The sequence below is a fragment of the Vicugna pacos genome, chromosome 21 (assembly GCF_048564905.1).
Source record: "Vicugna pacos chromosome 21, VicPac4, whole genome shotgun sequence".
Taxonomy (NCBI): domain Eukaryota; kingdom Metazoa; phylum Chordata; class Mammalia; order Artiodactyla; family Camelidae; genus Vicugna; species Vicugna pacos.
In genome coordinates, this window is record NC_133007.1 from 4688451 (window position 1) to 4711490 (window position 23040).

Genomic DNA, 23040 nt, shown 5'->3' on the forward strand with positions numbered 1-23040 from the left:
GCTCAATACTGAATCCACGCCACTGACAGGTAAGTGCGCCCATCCTGTCAGATGACGTTTATAATACGTACTGTAACGATGTACATAATAGATTGCTACGGCTTTATTTTGGTTATCATTTACCCAAACTACCTGGTTTTTCAGGGTTACCTTGGGTAAAAGATTCCATTAAATACTAGACCTTCAAAGACGTGGCCGCACTCCCCCTTTCTCTTACAGAATACACGAGGCATTGTGAACAGTGTGTCAAGGGTGTAGGTGCTTGTGGAAAGCAGAGCTAGGAAGTGAAGTGCAGGCTCAGTCAACATCAGGCGACAGGACAGCTGGTCGTCGTGCTGAACATGGACGGGCGGGCCGTGCCACTGGCTCCAGGCACACCGCCAAGGCCCAGCGGGCTGCTGCTGGAAATTTGGGACACAACTCAAAGGAAACACAGCCCCAAAGCTAGGAACGCTAGTTACTACCTCTGAGTTGCCTTATTAACAGCAACAAAGGGGATAAAAACGCTGGGTTAGCCCACCTGCATAAGCCATCTATTTATTAAAAGAATTTTGCCAGTTTCTACCCACCCCTTTCCACAGTCATGCACACTGGTTTAGAATGCGACTAAAAGCAAAAACAACCCCGAAGTGTGTTCGATTCTTGACCATCTTTGCTTCCCCTAGATGACTCGTGAGCAGTTCAGGCTTTCATTTGGCTGGATTTTCTTTTAGGACAGAAGAACAACCTATACAGAGGGCTGGTTGGAGAACGTGGTTTAATTAAAGGCAAAGCCGATTTCAGCAGCTGCAGGGCTTGCACAGACAGACCGAAACAAAACAAAAAACAAAAACAGAAACAAAGCACAGAAGAAAGTTTACTACACAAAACCAGCTTCCAGTGAAGAGCCTCCTCTCCTCCCCACTGCTCCACGCTGAAGGCTGCAGGGCGAGGGCTCCCGCGCCGAGCGTCAGGGAGCATTCCACACACCGAATTCTCATGCAGAAACGGGGCTGTGGGTGGGACGTGGGCACTTCGGGGAGCGAGACGACGAACCTGGTCAGCCTGTCGAGGGCGCAAGAACCGGTGACAGTTCAAACACTGGAATGTCGCAGCTGCCTGAATGCAGAGCTCAAACACACGACGTGGGCGGAGGCGGCAGGGAAGGAGGCTCGGGAGGGAGGGAATGGGGGAGAGGTGGCACGGGGAAGGGGCTGGAGAGAAGCACAGAGGATTTCATGTTGCCATTGGGTGGGGGACTTCACCCATTCAGACCTTTCAAAAAACAAAACAAAAACAAAAAACCCAAACACCATGTCAAACTAAAAGAGCAATCATGTAAGCACACGGGACTCCAACCGCTCTAGCAAGAGCAGTGAGTGTTCCCCTCGCCCCTTGTCACTGCCGGGGCTGCCCGGACTCCAGTGACGCCCGGGCTCCTGGATGTGCTTGGCTCTGCAGCCGCTCTCCAGCTGGGGTCCCACACTAACCCCACACACGCACACACCCCGCCCCTCCCCTGGGGGGCAGCTGGGCATGCGCACCTGCACACGGACACGCACACGTACACGAGAGACCTCCCAGGAAACAGACCCTACCACTAGCACAGCAACTGGACATTCATCAGATTGTTTCCATAATTTCCCCTTAAAATATTACTTTTCTAGAAATAACTATCAGAAATGCTGTCCTTCTGTTTCTACACAAGAACATTTTCAGTCCTCTTTCCTTCTAATAAATATCAAATAAAAGTTGATTTTCCTTTCTTTCGCCTTTTCCAGAAGGGACTTCGTTGCGCTTTCTTCTGTGCGGGACGCACACGTGTCCGTGCTGCCCTGGGTCTCACTCTGGAGGCGGAGGCTGGGAGGCCGTGGCGGACGGCCCCTCGGCGGGCTCAGCAGACGCCACTGCTTCCTTTCTCTCAGACTGTCTTTGGGCCCCCCTCCTGGCCCCGTGCTGCTGCTCCCTGGCGAGATGTTGTACACATTAGGAGTAAACACAATTACCAGCACACAGCGTAGGGCAGAAAGGGGGATGGAGGTAGGGACAGCAGGAGGTGGGTGGTAGGTAGGATGGGGGCACAAAAACCAACCAAACGAAAAATAATCACACTGAAAGCTTCTACCTATTAAAATGTGTCAGGCCGCGAGTGGACTAGCCTGCCTTCCATAGACGGCTTGCTATGCTACCGTAAAATGTACAGGAATCGAAAACGTTCATTTAAAATCCTACAGCAGTCGTCAGCTAGTCCAGACCAGCACCACCGCCCACGCTGCGTCCTCCACTGGGGCTCGAGCACCGACAGAGAGAGGGGTGCTTCCTGCTGGAGTCTCCAGGCCAGAGGAGGGCCCACCAGAACCTTCTGGGTGAAAGTGGAGGCCTCTGTCCTCTCCCTTCTGGAACACTCCCCTGGCGGAAGAGGTCAGTCCCCCCTCCGGTCACCGCCAGCCTCACACAGGAGCAGCGCATGGGGCTTTCCTTGCTACACACTGACTAGAAGCACGTCTGTGTATGGAAGAGTTCAGTGTGATGTTTCACTACTGAGAGTAATAACAATAATAAAAGATGTTCAGGAGTAATTTCAACTACATTCTCAGTCAGCAAAGCAATCATTAATGGATTCCTATTTTATTCCCCAAAGAGGAAAAAAAGGACTGAGACGTTCCCACTGGCTTCTCCCATCTGCCTTCCCTTCTCAGCTTTCACTGCCCGTGTGGCTGGGGACATGCACAACGGAGAAGGGGGGAGGCAGTGATGTCAGGTAACTGAGTGAGACGAGCAGCAGCTCCTCCCCCTCCGCAAGGCCCCGGGGGACGGACAGTTCCTGGTGGTTTTTCTTTTTGTTGCACTGCGGACATTTCGTGCACACTCAGCGGGCTGGTGGACGCTTACACCCTCTCAACAGCAAGGAACAGAAAAGAGGGCTGCCACCTGCAGGGGACTGCGTGGGCCGGTCCTGCACGCCCAGCATGCCATGGTTTATGGAGCCTTCGTTCCCAGGGCTGCCCCTCGGCTCAGTGTGGAGGGTTCATGGTGCCGTGTCCCCGCTGCTGCTTCTGCTTCTGCTGCATTAACAGCTGCTCCAGAGCGGAAGGTCCAGGATGCATCATGGAGCTGGACCAGATAGACTGAAAAACAGTCCAGAGCTTGTCAGCAGAGGTCAAGTGCCTGGTTGTCTGAAAGGGATTTCCTTTTTAATCCCAGCCAAACACAAAGGCATTTATGTCCCAAGATTTCCCACCCCTAAAAAAATCCAGCTATGAGCAAAAGTTGTTGTAGACCAGTTCTCATGAAGATCATTTTAAACCAGAAAAGCTGAAAGGATGTTTCAAACGAAGTCTTTTTTTTTTTTTAACTAAAACTCAGCTCCATGTGAGACCACAGAGCATTTACTAGAAAGGTTTTAGGCAAACAACACATGTCTAAAATTAGATATCCTTCTTCTACTTATTCAGAAAAGGCTTAAGTAAAATATTCCAAGATGAGTCAGAATTTTCTTAATCTTAGACTCCAGCTAAAGACTTCATGCCTGTCCCAAAGATACTGCTTCATCACTAGCAAATTCACAAATTAAAAAAAAAAATAGCAATCCTATTCAAGAATTTTATAAGGCAGGTAAAGGTAAGGGAAGTGCCATGAATCAGTCAGTTCGAAGGGCTTTAGGAGTGAGACTAGCCCTGTGAACAGAAGCAGAGATGTCTCCTGTGGTTCTTGCTCCCGGCCCACTCACCTTTAAGCTTTCCATGAGCACAGCAGAGGAATCCTCCATGGAGGGACCATGGCCTGCCCAGGAGCCACCCGGAGTGCTGGCCTGATGCCAACTGCTCTCAGAAGATGACGTTGCTGAGAGGTAATCAATGCCAAACCCCCCCATGGCTAGGAATGAAAAGAGATAAGAATAACTCAAGATGACGTGCTACCAGTGTCAAATGCCCGAAGCCAGGGAAGGATCGCTAAGCAGTGAAGTCCGGACCTCACCTGGCTTATCAGTTTTCCATCGATCTGCAGTTCTCCTGTCCCTGTTATCTGGAGTCCCAATGGGTCCAAAATTGGAGAACGGGACAGAATTATGGTTGTGTGTTGGAGGGGAGCTCGGCAGGCTGCTTGGGTTCGAGGAATGAGGAGATTGGCTGGCTGGTGTTGAATGGTCTATTAAAGAACAGCAATACAGGACATTAAATAGAGGAAGATGCTCCACAGACATCCCAAGAATGAAGGTTTCCTGTAGTTCTGATCCCTTGAATTCTGCTACAAATAACCATACAGCTTTGGGGGAAAGGCAAAACGAAGGCCCCAAAAGGGAGCCTGCCAGATGTGCTGTCTCACTGTACACATCTAAGGCACGCTCCTTGCCTTAAAACAGAACAGCAGACAATTTTTCCAAGTGCACGCACTGTTTTGGTATGCCTGTTTCAGGTAAGTATATACTCGTCTTCTCTGTCAGAAAGAACTGCCTAACCTTAAGAACTACCACTAATTTTTTCTAAAAAGTGCCAACTTTTCCTGCAAAGAACGAGTTATCTACAAATAAAACTAAAAAACAGCTGGAACCCTCTAGATAAAACCCCGTATCTTTCTCCCTTCACAACTCTGCTAGTTAAACAGAGGATGCAGAGCAGCTTTTTTAGTGGCATTTATTATGTGAACCAGCTCATCAGGCATTCCCCCTCTATTTTCTTTCAGAAATTACTTTAAAAACAAACAAAAAAACCCCAAATAGAAATGAACAAAACCCACCAAAGCACCAATATACTTATAATCTCAAAACCACACTCTCCCCTAATCAGTGTCCGTGCACGGGAGGCGTACGGCCTGCGGCGCAGAGACCAGGCAGCACCTGAGCTGGCCGGGAGTGACGGCGACCACGGGGTTCCTTCAAACAGGGAGTACAGCGATGCTTCCTGCGGGGCCGCCGAGGGGCGCGGTTCCGCTTTGGAGCTAGTGGTGAGGCTTTTCCCATACACCTCGTTGAACACGCTGTTATTTGGGTATCTTTCCTGAAAGAAAATAACCACCAAGTTAACAAACTCACACCTAAGAAGGAGATTTAAGAAAACGCAGTGTTCATGCTTATGGATGCTTGATACATCCTCAGCTTTTCTTAGCAAACAAACTTTTAAAGGCTTTTATTTCTGTTTCTTTCAGCTTTCCTATTTAATTCATTTCACCTTTGCTCCTCCCTCGCTCACCCTTTTGCTCTATGTAAACCACCCTGATTAAAAAGTAGGAATAATTTTGGGGCTGAACAACAGAGCCCCCAAGGATTTTCACATTAATGAGAAGTTAAAGGGTTCACACTTATATAACACACAAGTTTCTAGTACACCTTCATCAGAGAGGGGAGGGCTGTGGGAGGGCGGGGAATAAAATCAAATACCTGGAAGATACCAATATACGTAAGAGAAAGAAAAGAGAAAAACAGGCACATTGCAACAGAGCAGGAGAGAAAACACCAGCCCACAATAAAAGCACAAAGCAGGATTTCCCACTGTTTACGCACCTGATTGAGAGAGAATCCGGTGAGGGACAGAAAAGAGGATGAATGTGACATGAGCTCTGAGGGCTTCTCCAATAAGGATTTCTTCACGGTCCCGGAAAAAAAGGTAGTTAAATTATGCCTTCCATTTTCTTCATATTAATTTTAAGACACCATACAACCGAAGTAAAGGACCACAATGTAATAAGCACACTTGTACTCACCTCTCCTGTACAATGTAATGTTCTGAAGATGAAAATGCAAATCTGTTAATACCGTGCCGCCAGCTAATAAGTGCCAGCTGCCACAGGCACGCCAGGGAGAACGCTCCTTGATTGGTGCCTCTAGTCTCGCACAGAGACCCCGGCAGGAAGCAGACACACCTTGGCAACTGGCACTTCTGAGTGTCCACTAGGCAAGAACCTCAGGGATCCCTTTGTCAACAGTTCAGTTCGAAACATTCTCAAAACAAGATGCTGAACTGGTCTGGCACTGTTTTCTATCCAAATTTTTAAAACACTGACATTAATGACTTTAAAGAAGCCTTTAAATCCACTTGACAACGGGTTTCTAAGCAGCTCTACCTGTGGTATGTACTAAATAGTCGCTAAAGTCAACCTCAGCCCTAAGAAAGCGACTAAATTAAAAAAAAAAAAGCTGACCCTCTGATGCTCGCTGTTACTGAATAGTTGGTCACAAAGCATTTATTAACACCTGCTACATGCACGGCACTGTCACACGTGACATTACATCATTAACAATGTTAAATACAGGAAGGGCTACAGTCAAGGTTTTTTTTAAAACATGAAAAAAAAAAAACCCCACTAAAAAGCCCCCACTTCCCTCACACCCCTGCCACCCCCAGCTTGTTCTACCACCATCTTCACTTCCAGCGTAAGGGCAAGCACGGCAGGGACGGAGGGATCAGGAAACCAGTGGACAGACAGGCGCCCCCCCAGCCCCTCAAGTCCCCCAGCAAAAAGGTAGCAAGAAAGAAAAGCAGCAAGAAACGCAGAGGCAGCAGGTGGCACCTGGGCTTCCTGCAGTCCCTGGGCGTTTGCGTGTCCAGGGGAGCTTTTATTTTTGCTAATTTGGGGGTGGGGGTGGGAGGTGTCTATGGCCACTCACTCAGTAAAATTTTTTAAGAGAACTTCACGTGCCAGGGACAGCAGCTTCTGTCATGAGAGCCATTAAGCTTTTACTTCTCCTAATACTAAAATCAATGCACTTTAATCTTATGAATGTATTTTTCCCCCTTGTGTTTATGGGGAAAAAACAGCAAAAAGGTGGAATTCAGATTTGTTTTATGATTTATTAAGATGGTGTGAAGGGAGGAGGGAAAAAAAACTCACATCTTTCTTACAGTCCTCTACCTTCGTAAAATAAAACATGTAAACGGTGGCAGACTGGGTTACAGAAGACTATTTTAAAAAGCTACCACTAATCAATTCTCAGACTTCATTTCCTGCCATTCTAGTTATTTGCCTCTGTGCTCACTCATTGACGGTCCTCCGGTGTTTGTAAACAGAATCCTCTTCATTCTCACTCATTCTGTTTATGAATCTGGCTCTGAATTTAGATCAGGGCTCTTAGTTTAACCCAACAGAAAAGAACCACATACTGTTTGGTAAAACCATTCTAGAATCTTTTTATTCAGTAGAACATCTAGAACATTATTTCATTTCATACTCTGAGTACATGAGGAAAAATCTCACTGTTCCTAAGCAAGATTCAATGACACCCGGAGTTCCTGGATCCGGACGGCAGTGCCACCTGAAAGGAGAGCTAGTGCGCCAGCATCACATCGGTGTGTGAGCAGCTCAGCAGGGTGCTTTCTGGGGAACACGCATAACAAAGCTCTGGTTGAGATCTGGGGAAGCTATGGAGTCAGAAATGTTTTGCCATATTCTACCAACACTTGAAGGTTAGTCTGGGCAGTCAGGAAGTAAGTTTTAAAATTCTGTCAAGGAGGAAAGCCCTAGAAAGAAGACACCACCTTTATAAGGACTACAGAATCTCAGAAAAGCAGCTGGGTTAGAGCAAGAAGAAGAATCACGTCAAATACATACAAAGAGGCTTCGTCCAGGAAGGGAGGCGAGAGGCCCCAGCAGAGCTGGGTAAAGATCAGGAGGGTTAGAAAAAATCAGCTCTTCCTCCTCCTCCAAGGCAGCCAGACTCTTTAACAGGTCCGGAGGGAGCAGAGGGGAGCCCTTGGGGTCCTAGTGACAGAAAGGATCACAGTGAGACGCTGTAAGACAAAGGCACAAAGGAGCAGTAGTACGATTAGGGGGATGAAGGCAACTTTAGTCCAGAAGGAAGAAGTGATGAACAGGGAGACAGCATTAAGCAAAGAGGAAGAGGCTCTGAAACCCCAAAGCACAGCGACACAAGGACAATGGCAGAGGACGGCCAAGGCAACAGAAAGCAGCCAGAACAGTGGCAAACACAGAGCAGGACAGGAAAGGGCAACGTGGGCAGTGAGTAAAGCAATGCAGCGGAGCAACGTGATCAGCACACCTTGTGCTAAAAACCAGAGAAACAGCTTTTTTGAAAGTTACAAACACACACCTGTTTCTCACGAATAAAAGGGTCAATAAAAGACAGCTCCACTATCAAACATAACTGGCTGACTTGGTTCCCCTCAGAAAGCAATTTGCTCAAATATGCAGCAAACCTATTTTTAACTTAGATGATTCAGCCTGACTGCAAGGAGCTTTGCCTCAGAATTCTCTAACGCGCTATGTTAGAGACTTCTGCACGCTGTCTCTCTGCCAGACCAGCATCACAGTTCACAGTCAGGAACAGAACTCTCCAGCTGCCCCAAACCAGGCGCGGGGCGCCCCTGTGCAGGAGACCCAGTGCCGCGCTGCGCACCCAGCAGCACTCTGCAGCCTAATGGGTCGGAGCGACCTTTACAGACACCTACTTGAGAGTCAAAAGACACGCAGCCCAGACCTATCTGCGGAGGGCCTGGTGACGGGAAAGGACACACACCTCGAACGGCATCCCGGGCGCAGGGTCCTGCTCTGGACGGAAGGCTCCTGGGGACCGCTTGCCCCTGCGGTCCACGTTCGCTGGCTGCGCCATGACAGCCCTGTTGTCGGCCATGCTGTACGAAGAGTCCCAGTAGAATTCTGGGACCTTGACCTCTGAGGGGTTGTGGTTATATGGCTCCATGGGAAAAGGCTTCATCTTTTTCTCTAGAGGCTGCTGCTGCATTACAGGAGGTTGCAATGACGGCTCAAACAGTTTTATGGGGTCTTGGGTTTGAAGGTAGTAGGGCTGTTTCACAGGCATGATTTTCCCTAACGGGCCTTGAACCTGAGGGGGATTCCACAGCTGTTTGGAGGCATCCGCCTGTTGATACTAAAAAAGAGACGCTTGTCACCAACGCGAGGATGAAACGCAATGCCACTTACACTCAGTGCCCAGGAATCAGTGAGCCTCGGAGGCTTTGCCACCAACAGAGCTCTAGGCAACGCAGTTCCCTTTACCCTTCAGGCTTTCCAATACACAGAGCTTTCTGGGAACAGATTAAGGGCACTAAACTCATATTCTCTTTCAATTTCATTAGTTATGAGCCTTAATAAATGAGCGTGAGTGTGGTGCACGCGCACTTCCCCTGCTGCTTCATGTGCTGTGGGGATGACAATGTTGAAGACTGGTTGAAGACTTAATAATCTCATCAAGATTATGATTCTATTCCCTTTCTTTAGTTTAGCTGTCTAATAGGAGAAATTATTTACAGAAAATCGTTTTCTATAAAGCTGACAAGCAGTAGCATCAAAGAACGGCAGTTAAGATCTATTATCCTTTACAAAAGTGAAACACTTGAACTTCCTCAACCAGCAAAGAGGAGACAAGTATTCCCATAGCCATTACAAGTCTAAGCGGGAAGCAGCTGCATCTTAACCAGCAGTCTTAGTCAACCCAACACTGAGCACGCCCAGCCTCCCTCCCGCCTCTCCTCAGCCGGGCAGCGCGCGAGACTGCACCTTACCTGCTGGAATCCAGAGTGGTGAGGAGGGCTCTTCCCCAAAGCTGGCACAGCTTTTGCAGGGGACTGCTGTTGCTGAGCGAGAGCTTGAACCTGCAACTGGCTTGTGGACTGGGCTGCTGGCTGAGCTGGTAGAGACGTAAGGGGCTGCTGGGCAGGTGGCTGTGGCTGTTGAGGTCCCTGGTTCACTGGCCCTGGTCCGGAGGGCCGTTGCTGGCTGTAAGGAATGTGGGACTGTTTCCCAGCTTGCACCTGGTTTCCTGCTGGAGAGTGAGCTGCAGGCTGAAGAAAGGTTCCTGGGACAGAAACACCAGCTGGGAAGGTGTAACCTGAGCCCATAGAAAATGCCACAGGTGGGGGGATGACATACGTTGGGGGCGGGAACCCTTCAAAAGAGAGTAACACAGCTTTAGTTCTAAGGAAACTTAGCAAAAGAAAGGCAAAAATAAGTCATTTTGGGGTGGGACGGAGAAGAGGTCTTCTAATAACTTATAAAAGGCAGGGGTAAACCATCACATAAGATTGGTCAAGTGTCCATCTTTAACCCGATTTCAAGAATTAAATATAGACTGTTGGCTGCTACTTCCATGCACTGAAGTGACTGGAGTGCACTAAAGGCAGTTTTGTAGATGTCATGTTTAGTGACAAGAATTCTTCATAATAACAAGCCCGCACTTGTACACAGACTAAGAGAAATGGCTCAAAAATGATTCCATAAACATTCAGGAAAAGAGAACTTTCTTCTACCTTTCAACATTACGGTTTAGCAATGTCATTCAGAGTATAAAATTATTCAGTGGGTGAACAGAAACTCCTACACATACTGAATTCAGTAAAAAAAAAAAATGACAGAACGTATTATTTACCTGGCCGGCTGGGAAGAGGGGGGAAGGCTCCAGGGTGATGGATGGGGATGAACTGGGAGTTACTTGCTTGACTTGGGGTTTGAGTGACAGGTGTTTTCCTGGCTTCAGACACTGGAGTCTTTCTTAACTCTGTCTGGGACTTTACCTATGACCAACCAGAAGCAAAACTACCTATAATACTCTGAAGCTCGAATGTGTCAAAAAGAAGCACCCACTCTAAGTGTTTAAAACACCATTATGTCAAAAAAAAAAAAAAAAGAAAAAGTATATGCTGAAGATATTTAATTTCACCTAAATACAAGATGGGAAAATCAAAACAAATTACTTAATTGCCAATAAAAGATACAATGGCTCAGTTTTACTTATATAATTATTTTGCTTTCACAGAATCATAAAAGTACGAAGCATGGAAAAGACCTGGGAACTCATCTGCTTCACCAATGAGGCACCTGATGCCAACAGTGTAAAAAGCCCGCCTGTGATCCAAAGCCATGCGCTATGGGCCCCAGGACCCGGCGTGCTCTAACTCACTAAGCCATGTGCATGAATCATGGATTAAGAGTGACCACTAGCCCACAGATGAGACACTCTGGCCCTCAGTTTAACTTCACCTGGGCAGCCTTAATGGTCCCAGTCAGACATCCACCTTCCACCCTGCAACTCTACCACCCTTCTGAATAAACGAGGCCAGTTTCAGCAGTAAGGAACAGCCTAAGATCCCACACATGGAGCTGGAGGGGAGCAGACGCCATGTGCACTGCTCAAGTGAAGGTGAGTAAAACAAGGGAAAACAGGCAGCATTTACAGAGAACTCAGGATGAGGTACAGAGGCTGGTGATACACTGACTACTGTCAGGCTTTCCGTAATCGTCACCAGGCAGACCTAAAAGGGATGAGAAACTGGAAAAGAGATTTTATTTTCCACCTGAACATTTTTGGGAGGCAGCTGCAGAGAATGGCGGCCGAGCAGGCAGGAAACGCTGAACTCTTTATCCCGAAAACACTGGTCCTTGGGCTTCACAGTTCTTTGGATTTTTCCCCTTGCCTTTCCCCAGCACCTCTCTCTCTCTCTGTGCCTCCTCTCAGTTTTTGCCATGTTTTTCTCTCTGCTTCTCCCTCTACTATTAATCTTAAAATGGAACTATTATGTTCTTATTTCTCTTTCCTCCCTAAAAACCCTACTATTTATTTGCAAGCAGCCTGCAAAAATGTAAGATTCTTTTGCCTACTGCAAATACATTTGCCAAACTGTGTTAACGAATCAAATGGCTACTTAGGTATTTATGCAAACATTAGTGGTATTAATAAAGCAGTACAGAGTAAAGACCCTTTTCTGTTTATATGAAATCATCTGTATCGCTTTGGAAAGGTATTAAAAAAAAAAAAACAGTCACAAATAACCGAGTAGTGTTTATCTTTTCCTAGCAAGAGACTTGGGCTCTCGCTCTGAGACAAATTCCTATGAGCCCAAACAACACTGAAATCATATGATGCTACTGCTGGCCGGGGACAGGCATAAATGTCAAGGAAAAGAGCGGTAGCTTTTCCCAAAAATGTAATTTATTTTGTATAGTGGATCTGAAAAAACCAAAAACAACAACAATCTGTGTGCAAGCCGTAACACACTCGTCCTGTGGGCTGCGAAAGACCCCACGCTTCCCAGGGCAGCACCATCAAACGGCAGTTACGCCTTCCAGAGGAAATGTCTCTCTCTGTGGAGCTGACGGCTCTGCACCGGGTCACTTCCAGCCACCTCAACTAAAGAGAACTGACAAAAATGTCAAAGTAGGTTGAGAGTTTTGCACTCCCATTACAATTCCTGAGAGGTGGCGGAGTTCGCATCTCCCACAGCCCTTGACGTGGCTCTACTGTGCAGCCTTTGGAGAATGCATTCAAGCTCCCAGAGCAGCCAGTTCGCAAGGCTTCAGGAACAAGATGCAAACTCTCGCCTTCTGTGTGAGCCTTCCTCTACCTGCTTCGCAGCTCAAACACAGCTTACCTGCACTGCCACATTCTGCTTTCCTGTTTCCTGTAACTTTTCTAAGGTGCATTTCTTGCTTTCTGTTTTCCTCTTGTTGTTGTCTTTCATTCCATCACTCTTAGTTACAGTTACTCCTTTGCTACAGTCCCTTCTCACCTCTTTGGGAGGAAAGCTTCTTCCTTGGTCTCTGTTCACTTCTCGTGGCTTGATGTTCTCTTTGAAGGTGACCATGGGCTTCTCTGCTGGGTCACAGCTGCTGCTTACACTCCGGCCCGTAGACAGCACTGACTTCAGCCCCGGGTTCCCGTCCGCAGCTAATGACTCTATCACGGACGTTTCTTGCAGAATGAGGTTCTCTTTGGCTTCACTGGGGTCTTCCAGTATTAACTCTGGGATTTCTGTGATAAATAACAATTTCCCTACCTCATTTTCACACTGAATCAGCCTAAAAAAGTAAAAATAAATCCATATATGAAAAACATAAATCTAAGAAACAGTAACAACTGAACTGTGTATGGGTCCCACAGCCAATACATTCCCAGCCTAAAAACGTCGGAAACAGCGGGATGTAACAGTGCGGATTCAGCTGACAAAAAGGAGTTACGGAGAAACTCAGACTCACTGTCCCACTTAACATTACCACAACATACTCCCATGACCTCTTGATGTTTCCTAAAAATTACAACCACATTTACTGAGCATGTCTGAAGCACAAGACACGAGACTAGACACCTGAAGTAGCTAGGAGTCTGCAGGTGTGAATCCCGAAGCTCAGAGGTATTAAGTCCACCCAATATACAACCATGTAAGCGCTTACAGAAATGTTACTGACGCTGGAAAGGTTATAATCAACTGGATACACACCTGGGTAAGAGGCAGAGCCAGACACTGAACTCAAACCTATCTGACTCTAAAACCTCTGCCTTTCCATTACATCAACAGCCACACCTGCTCTGTATTTAACTGGCCACTAGCACCATCCTGGTCTGTCTGGACTGAAACTGACCACAGTGCCCCCGTCAACACAAATCACTGTAACTATGAACGCGCAGTGTAGCTAGCCTGACGTAGATGTTTATACATCAGAGCAGACGCTCCTGATGCTCAAGGGAGACAAGGCCAGTGCCTCTACAACAGGCAGTGTAATGGAGAGAACGGAGGTGAGAGATACTACGATCACTAGGGACAGAATCTGATGCTGTGTTACTGACATTCTGATGAAAGAGTTTATAATCAACAGCATCACATCAAAGCCTTACGCCCACGTGGGTGGTGCGTGTGTGTCGGGCGAGGGCTACCTCGGCTGATTGTCTGCGATCCATTTGCCTATGGAGATCAAACGCTGCTGCCGAATCTGCCGCTGCTGGCCCTCTTTGTCTCCTGTGATACCCTGGTGGCCTTTGGAAAAATCCAAGTTCCTGAAATTGAGAAAAGCAAATTACAGAAAATTAAACTGCTAAAGTTATTTTCCAGGCAACCAAGTTCACCTAATTAATTGTGATGGCTTCAGATTTTCCCATATAGGCCAGCCATTTGAGGCAATCAGTTGCATTTTTCAGAATTTATACTCCCAAAGATTTTAAATGCAATAAAACAATGCGGAAAAGACAGTATTAAAATTCACTACATGAATGTGTTATTTTTTACTTGTACTTCAGTTTCTAATTAAGGTGCTCAAGTCACAACCGTTTGTTAGGGAAGATTCTTTTATTATAAGAATAAATGTTTCATTAGTACTTACCTTGCATTCTAAGTAATTTACTTCAAATGACCATGGCAATGCTAAGGGTCTCTGAGATGCCTATTCTAACAAATAACATTAAGTCACCCATGCTCCTGTGGCCCAATCGAAATTGGAAAAATGCATAAATATCACAAGGTATATAGAGCAGAAGACTCACTGACATTAGAAAGTCAACCCAAAAAATTTTTCAGATTTCTCATTAAACTATCTGTTTAAAACAAAACAAAAAAAAAGCATCCAGGAACTGCTAGGCAGTAGGCCAGGTGCTGAGGACACAGAGATGAATGAGGAATAGGCCCTATTTCAAGGAACAAATAGCTATGATTTAATCTGAAGAAATAAAAACTATGCAAAGAATAGGAGAAGCATAATAAAGAAGGGCTAGTTTCTTCTGATAAGCCTTTAAGTTTCACAGGAAGTGATACCTGAGCTTGGATAGGTAAGGGCAAGCGCTTATAGGTTGGTTAGGGAAGGGCAGAAGAGGAAACAGGAGTGCTCTAGGCTTAGCAGAACAAAGTTCTGGAGGAATAAAAATAGAGAGCTATTCAAGAATGGACAGAGAGTATGTATGCAGTATGTGTAGTACGGGGGAGGGGGAGCAGGGAGAGGGGGTGACAGTGGCAGAAACCGTGGCTGAAAAACTAACCTTCTGGACATTAAGCCAAAAAAGACACTGTAACAACTGAGGGTGAGTAAACTGAACTTTTTATATTAGTAATGGGACATCATCAAGTCTAAACTCTGAAAATACAACTGTGGAAGCAGAGCAGGGCTACACAAGGAGAGGAACTTTAAGTGGCGTGGCTGATTAGGAAGCTTTTTGGTTTTTAAGTGTAAAGGTTTTTTTTTTTTTATTGTGTAACATAAGCAAAATTATTTAAGTTAATAAATCTTTAAAGAACTTCACATGTTCTGATTCCTTCCACTGCCCATCACCCTCGCTGCTCCAATGTGTGAGTCGTAATCTTCAGGATAGCCCTTCCAAAAAGAACTTTTGCTCAGTCAAGTTGTCATGTCAGTCAGTCCATGATTCTTTTAGTTGGGCTTCTCTGATCTCCAGTGGAACACGGACACACTTCAAAAGCTCCTCACCTCTAATCTTTGGGATCCAGTTTCCTCAGGCAATTTACTTTAGGAGTATTACGTATTTGGGGTTGGGGAAGACGGATCTCCCTGGTTCTGAGTTCTAGACACTCTTTAAGCAAGCCTCAAGTTTACAGTGTATTTACTCCTAAACTTATCACACCCTGGAACAGGACTGATCGCTGGGGTACGCCAACACCGACGGTAAAAAGCGCGACCGTCAGGTTTTTCAGTTTATCTAGCAGCTCTGTCTCGTAGTCCTTTCCCACAGATCTATCATGCAGTTCCGTGAGTAAGGGAAACCACACAGCCACTCTGTGAGGCAGTTCCCACAACGCAGGTCTATGGAAAAAGCCCCATCGGGATAGACCTCAACCAGGAAGCTTTTTTAAACTCTAGGTAAGTGGTGACAGAAGCCACCTACCTGAAAGAAGGTCTCAAAGCCAAGAATCCTTGTAACTCAAACTCCTCTGGAAGTGGTGTAGCTAGAGAAGGGTAGAAATCAAACTCTGTGAACATTTTAATTAAAATATTGCTGTTCAGTAGAACACTGCTTCCTAAATTAAAAATTTTTTTCTATATAGAAGAAAAACTACAATGTTCATAGCTCTGTGCTCTTCTTTACAGTACCCTGGTCAAACAGCTTACCTGCCCAGCCCCTGCATGCTGCCTTTGGGCCCTAAACAGGGCCCATACCCGCCAGTGCTCAATGCTGGGGACAACGGGTATGATGGACTTGCCCTCCTCTGCAGGCTTAAAAATCCACAGCCTCAGACCCAATCATCACAACGTTTAGACCATCTCCTTGTTAACTCAAGTTTTAAATATCAACACTGACATCACCTGGGAGCTTGTCATAAATGCAGAATCTCCGGCATTATCCTAAACCTACTGAATCATAAACTGCATTTGAACAAGATCCCAGGTGATTCATTTGCAAATCTGATGCTTGAGGGGCACTGATCTAATGGAAGAAGAATCATCAGAAAGGAGTCAACTACAGCCTGTTCAGTGCAGGATTATTTATACTGGGGAAAAATTTTTGGCAAACAGACAATGATTAAATAAATTATGGCATATCCACAGGATGGAATATTAAGCAGTCTGTAAAAACTATGTTTCAAAATGCAAAGGAAAATGCTAACAATATAACGTTAAACTTAAAAAGCAGGCACAAAGCTGTATGATACCAATCAATGCAGGTATGTGTGTGTACACACAGGTGAAAGTCTTAAAGAAAATACACTACCATGTGAACAGCATACAAAATACTTCTGCATGAGGGAACTAAGGGTGATGCGTTCTTTATATTTTATGTCCCAAATGTTCTATGGTAAGTACTACTTTGACAGAGTAATGTTGTTTATATTAGTTCTTTAAAAAAAAAAAGTACAAATGAGGAGGAGGAGACGACGGAAAGCACTTGAAGGCACTGCCCTCTCTGGACTCCTATTCAAATGCAGCGACACAGAGAGCAAGCTGCTGAAAGAACAGAGCAGCCTCAGCTCCCTCTGTCTCCACATACTGAACCAATGCAGAGTTCAAAGTCGCTTCTGAGACACTGAATTTAAAGTCAAACACTTAAGGACAAAACCTGGTTTTCCCCGGCCTTACGCCCACCGTGTGTGCTGGCGAACCACGTGAGCAACACAAGGTCAGGGCAACCCTCACCGTTAGTGCTTGAAAGATCCTCTTCATGGGGGTGGAAGCTGTTCAGAAGAGAAATCAGCCAGGGCCAAATGCTGCAAATTAAATAGTTCAGACTTTACTTTTGCATAAGAGAAACCAGAACACTAAGAAGCCATGAAAATGCCACCTGAGGGGCCTAGACTTTATGAATCTTCCCCTTGCGTCAGCATTTTAAAGGCTGTATGGTTTCCTAACACGTATTTCCAAATATGTCCATGTAAAAGGTACACCAGCAGGGCCAAGTTCCTGATAGGGACCTACTGCTGCGCGTCATTTCCCAGGCTAATTTAACAGGTAGCAAAATTAATTCATCAGTCCTACACATTGAAAATTGGTATTTACTGAGAAAACTGACCAGAGAGACAGCGTATTATGCTTTTGCACTTTTCACGTATATTATCAGTTGTGGAGCCTGTTACTAGTTCTTAATCTGTGATGGGGGTTGGGGGGGTGGTTACATTATAGCCAAATCACATTCTCTGTTCAAAGTGATGAACATGCCTTTGATGTTAAAAAATCCACACATTGTTATAATAGCCTTCTCTCTAAGCTCTGGTTCCTAATACAAAATTTTTGCAAAAGTTTGCAAAATATTAAACAATATTTCAAGTATTTAATTAAAATGTTAGAAATAATCACAATCTACTTCAGGTAATACTAAGGTTTTCTTGGAAATATGTAACAACCAATGTTGGTGAAAAGTGTGGTTAAAAAAAGAGCCCAGGGTGAGGTGCCCGGGATAGAGAAACTGGGTGTAAATAATCACATCACAGAAAAAAACTGGAGGTTGACAACTATTTCTGACAATTGTACACTTTGAAATATGGGAACATGCTACTTAAAAAATATAAATGAAATATACAGAAAAACGTATAAGGAAGTAAACAGTGAAGAATAAACACTATGAGCCTTTCAGGGATGCAACAAATTAGGAGACAGCTGGAAAAGAAGATTAATAACAATGTTGGACTAGAACAACCATGTCCATATGCAACAAATATGAGATCTCAAGAAGCAGACTGCAGAAGAGTGTGAGAAATGACTTAATGATACCGCTTTACCCTACTCTGGGTTACTTAATCTAACTTTGCTTTCTACAAAGGACAAAAATACATCACTATTTCACAAATTTATTACCTTAAGATAACGTGTTCTTAGAAAAGTACAGGAGAAAACAAATTCTAGAACTTGAAAAGGTCCGAAAGCAAGAAACTGAAGGTTATTTGAATATGTATAACATTTTGAGTTCACAAAGGGAAGAGGAATAGTTTTTTCATTATTTAAAAGATATAAATGACAATTATTAACCTTGATGTATCAGACACATAAAGAAAATCTCCAGTTTTAAAGAAATACTCCACACTAGTCTAAAATGAGTAGTAACACAATTGAAGATGGAATGAAATACCTGCAAGGTATTCATTATATTATAATTCTAAAGATCCTAACAAATCTGAGAGAAAGAAGGGGGAAGCGTAAATGACAGGGAACAAAAAGGAATAAAGTTTGTAAAAAGGTATTCCTTCTGTCTGAATGAATATCCTTCGCAATGATAAGAAATGGGAATGCACAGAGTGGGCCTAAAAGATAATTGTGCAGGAACAAAAACCCAAATAAAAATATCAATGCTTCTTTCATAGCATTACTGATACAACTTACTGAACCAAACACAAGTTCTAAAGTACACATAGGAAGGAAAAATGTACAGCCTCTGGTCAAGAAGTGAAAATTCTGTGCAAGAAAGCAATGTCTAAAATTATGCATTACTCACCGATAGCTACACATTGGCACAAAAAGGAGCTGTGTAGCGTGCTGTGCTATGTTGCTGAGCCCTATTCAGGACGATGTCAAAAATGAAGGCACTTCAAGTTAGGTTTGAGGGAAAAAGAGGAGAGAGAGGTGTGAAGTAAGAGGGACCCCAGGGTCTTAAATGTGGCCAGGACAGTTTCTAGGCTGCGACCTCAGTCAGTGTGTGGACGCTGGGCCACAGAGCAGGAATTTCAGAGGCTCTCCTTACACCCACCAGCAGCACACGCAGGGGAGGAACTTTCTGCTCACTGCAAAGCCTTCCTGGAAATTTTTATTTCTGTAAGCAAAGGTAAACTGAAAGCTTTCACTTGTCACTACAGAATGAGTAGTTCCTACGAACTGTCAGAACTGTTCTGAGCAGAGATGGTGAGAGCCAAGATAACTTCCAATCTTCAATGCTTAAAACAAATATAACTCAAATCAGGTGTTACTAAAAGGCAGCTTACGTATCTACACAGCTTACATACAGAAAATAGCGGAAGAAGTAAAAATCTCTTTCCTTCAACTCCTAAACAGAAAAGGGACATAACGTAATGAATGAGAAACAAAATGGTTTTATTTCAATTTCATTTTGAAATATGAAAAATGCCTTTTCCCCAGGATGTCAAACAGGAACAGGGGGAGCAAACAGGGAGGGATCCTTATGACTGTGCCTCACGTGAAAAATTCAAACAAATGAATGAAAAGCATACAAAGAAGTCTTCAGTTCAATTTCCAAAAAGTTAGGTGGAAAATACAGTCTTCCATTGTTCCAATACTGTGTTTTAGAAGGTCGTTTCTACGTTATCTATGAAATCAAAAGAAGCACACAAGCTAACGTGAAACGCCAAGACACTTACTACTGTCTTTCATCCACCACCGCCTCCTGGAAGACCCTGGGCCTGAGCCTCAGCCAGTCCATGGAGACCTTCACTGCAGGGAGGGGGTAGGCGTTGTAGGACTCCTCCTGAGACTTGTTCTGGAGAGGACATTTGCACAGGATGCCAAGAAAAGACACTTAAAGAGAAAACGTGTTTAGAAAGTGTAAGATATCTGAAATTGTGTAATAGTCCAAATTACAATATTATTATGAACCTTCTGCAAATGCTACTTAACACTTAAATATCTCGCAGCTCCTTTCTAAAAAGGTACTTTCTCTCCCATGTTAAAAATGTTACAGATACAGTTGATGAGGGGGGGTCAGTATGTAAAAAGACAGGAGTTAGAGTTTAGGCCTTCTGATTCAAGATTAAGAAATATAGGACACTTTGTAATGTTACTAATGCTTTATTACAATGATGAAAACGCCCAAGATTATGCTTTCCAAAGAAGACGGCACAGGAAGTTAAACGATTTAATACTCACTAAAGAGGGCTAGCAACTGTGTCCAACACAGCTGCTCATCTTGGCTATAACTATGCTGTTCCGTTTCGTTGCTAAAGTCACGAAGGTGATGAAGTTGAAACAGGTTAATGACAGTGACGTGAACTAACTGCTGAGAGTTGAAAGCTTTTTGGAATAGCAGCCTCTGCAAAAGAAGACAGGAACACTGCTATATTATCAAGAACAGAAGCCACCTTCAACACAAGATTACACCGGCAGTCTGCATTTAGAGTCCACACTATTTTAATGAGTCTGATGTGGTCTGATGTTTCTCATGCTGCCTTTTTTTACCTCGAAAGGGTTTAACTCAGACACCACAGAGCTGTTTGAGCTCTTTTCATTATACTTTTTTCCACAAGAAATGATATATCTTTCAAAATGATCTGAGAAAAAATGTTTTGGGAGACCATCAAATATTTATACATCTTAATCCGTTAGAAGCTGTTTTATAGGAGATGCAAACATACTAAAATATTAAACTGGAACCAATGAGTAGAAAATAGATGCACACACTAAGAAACAAAATTTCAAACAAAAAGACTCAAAAAAATACATTTTTGAACTCTTGATACATAACAGATGGCTTCCAAAATTTGTCATAAAATTTACTCTTTCAAAGGCTTGATGCATTTAAAGAAACTTATTTATAAATGGGAGATAAAGCAAGAATGTATCTGGAATACAGGGTAAATGATATACCAAAGCAATCATTAACGTGTCCTAGGCACTTCTACAAATCGTTATGCTGATGTTTCCCCGATTGGAGAAGCATGGTCTTCATTACGGAGCTTCCCCTGACTCAGTAACTGTGGGGTCAAGGGACCCGCTAACTGGCACTCCGAGGAAAACCTCATCCACGTGCTCTCCGCTGCTGCTCTCACCTCAACCATGCCGCCACCTCAGTGTTTGCAGCAGTTCGGGTCACTCCATGTGACATGCTTTTCAAACACAAGCCCCTAACAAAGTTGACAGCTACTAGAGATGAATGATATCCTGGCTTCAGCCTACACTTTAGCCGTAGCCAACTACTCTCCCTCCCCAGGGGAGATTTTTGGAGAAAGTGGGGATTCACTGTCACTAGCCTGATGGTGGGAAATAGAGAATGTTACTTACAGTTCTATCAACAGCGACAAGAGATCCCACCACCTCAGAAATTTATAGCTGCCTTTGTTCATCCTGTTCTGAGATTTTTTCCTATTTGCACTGTTAAAGAATCTGAAATATTCAAAGTTCTGTCATTCTATAAATGGCATCATCACTGGAGAAATAGAAATCCACTCCACTTCATTCTCCCCGTCCTCTCTCTTCCGTCTCCTCGCCATTCCAGGCTATACGTCAAGAATGCTTACTCCTTTCCTAAAGGCATCAAGCATTTTTCTCTGTTACTCCAAATGTCCCAAAATGCTCTCTCTTCTCCAGAGTTCTGCCACAAAACTTCTCCTTCATCCAACTTCTACATCTAACCTTCTAGATAAGCTGATCATTTACACAAATGCATAATACTAGCATAAAATGAGAATACTAATTTGTATTTTTCAAAAAGCATTTTTCTCGTAAGTACAATTTACAGCAACGTACCCCTTGTATCTACAAAACCACTAGCCTTTGTTTTAGAGGGCAACGCCCTACAGAGCAGAACCACTACCCTTTAAAAATGTTTCTAGCGCAGGCACAGCGACAGGACAGCACGTGCACGCAGCCTAGCAGTAACCAGCAAACGGTAGCAGCGGCTCAGGCTCAGGGAGGCGCAGACTTTGTCCTGTTCTCCCCTGTATCTTGGAGGGCTTAGAGAAGCGCCCAGTACACAGCAGGCGCTCACTCAGTGAAGGAATAACCCACACTTCTAGGAGTAAATGTGTAATTATTCAGTTGTAATTTGTAAAATTTAGATTGTATTTTAGTAAACAGAGGGGCTCCCTGGGAACAAAATCGGACCGGAACTGACTTTTTGTTACTCAAAGACACTTTCAGCAGTGGATTGAGGAATATACTGAACTAAATACCATTAAGAAACAGGACACATTTAACAGATATAAAGTCTTATATCTCAGTTCCTAAACCCCAGGCCTTAAGCCCTTCCATGAATCTCAATTTGATATACATTTCTGCTTAGCAGCGACAAGACTACTAGTGAGACAGGCACACTGACATTCACATGTGGATAATATGAATTATCTCTAAATGCTTCAGAAATACTCACTCAACTGTGCTAAAATTTCATTCTGACAATGTTCTTCTGATATTTCAGTACTGAGTAAGGTTTAAAATAGATCTGCCTCATGCTATGTTTAACTTCAGAGCGTTGGAATGATACTTCAAAGTGTATTTTAGCAATTGCCCACATATACCCACTGAACTTCACATTCAGAAATATGTATCCAAAGAGAATATTAGTGTTTGAGGTTGAACCAAATACAAAACTGACTACATTTTAGACTAGGATAATTTATACAGAGAAAACCTCATTAAGGTAGGATCCCGCCCCTCAGCCCCACTTTACAGAGTATCTTTCATAGAACCAGAGCTGGAAGCAATCTCAAAACGCCATCTGGTCCAATCCCCCCGCTATTTAATGGGACTGCACATAAACCATCCAAGAAAGATGGCTGTCAGTCTGACTTTTAAGCTCTCAAAAGAGAGACCCCTCAGCAGCTATACGGATCTCTATTTAAATTTAAAGATTTTATTTCTGACTTCAGGAAGACAGAGATGTGTTTTTACATATATATAACAAGTTTCACATATCCCTAATATATACATATATGAAAACATATAATGAAACTATTCAGACACGTTTGTTCTCTCTAGGCTGGGTTTTAAAAAGTTAGCTGTTTCCTTCATAACCCAACTCTATAAATCTTGGGCTAAGTTTAAATAGGTCACTAAAAGAAGCGGAGAACAGCAGGGGACTCTAGGAGTTTACTTTAAAACAAACTATTTCTATTACAGTTATTCAGTATAATCTCTTACACACAAAAAGTATCAACTAAAAAAATGATTATCTGTTAAAAGCTATTTCACAACGACTATATCTGGCTAACTTATTGTCTCTTA

The 23040-nt window shown here is 44.1% G+C and overlaps 1 protein-coding gene and 1 non-coding gene across 15 annotated transcripts in view; both read right to left on the minus strand.

The window, feature by feature from the left end:
- Positions 1 to 740: 740 nt before the first annotated feature.
- SMG7 (SMG7 nonsense mediated mRNA decay factor) overlaps positions 741 to 23040 on the minus strand; it is a 73213-nt gene continuing 50913 nt past the window's right edge. For 6 of the 14 annotated variants that reach the window (XM_072945961.1, XM_072945952.1, XM_072945957.1 and 3 more), the window contains 15 exons: positions 19969 to 20131; positions 19464 to 19620; positions 16798 to 16868; positions 15551 to 15611; positions 13598 to 13717; positions 12456 to 12744; positions 10319 to 10463; positions 9456 to 9838; positions 8450 to 8821; positions 7525 to 7674; positions 5480 to 5560; positions 4817 to 4976; positions 3958 to 4128; positions 3710 to 3855; positions 741 to 3155 (listed from right to left, as the gene is read on the minus strand). In XM_072945961.1, the coding sequence (XP_072802062.1) occupies positions 2994 to 3155; positions 3710 to 3855; positions 3958 to 4128; positions 4817 to 4976; positions 5480 to 5560; positions 7525 to 7674; positions 8450 to 8821; positions 9456 to 9838; positions 10319 to 10463; positions 12456 to 12744; positions 13598 to 13717; positions 15551 to 15611; positions 16798 to 16868; positions 19464 to 19620; positions 19969 to 20131 (2631 nt within the window). In that variant the 3' untranslated portion in view covers positions 741 to 2993. The remainder of the gene's footprint in view (positions 3156 to 3709; positions 3856 to 3957; positions 4129 to 4816; positions 4977 to 5479; positions 5561 to 7524; positions 7675 to 8449; positions 8822 to 9455; positions 9839 to 10318; positions 10464 to 12455; positions 12745 to 13597; positions 13718 to 15550; positions 15612 to 16797; positions 16869 to 19463; positions 19621 to 19968; positions 20132 to 23040) is intronic. The other 8 variants (XM_006211772.4, XM_072945954.1, XM_031688836.2 and 5 more) reach the window with 4 other exon arrangements.
- On the minus strand, positions 15372 to 15502 carry LOC116284895 (small nucleolar RNA SNORA18). The gene has a single exon (XR_004194550.1). It is a non-coding gene; the product is annotated as a small nucleolar RNA SNORA18 (small nucleolar RNA).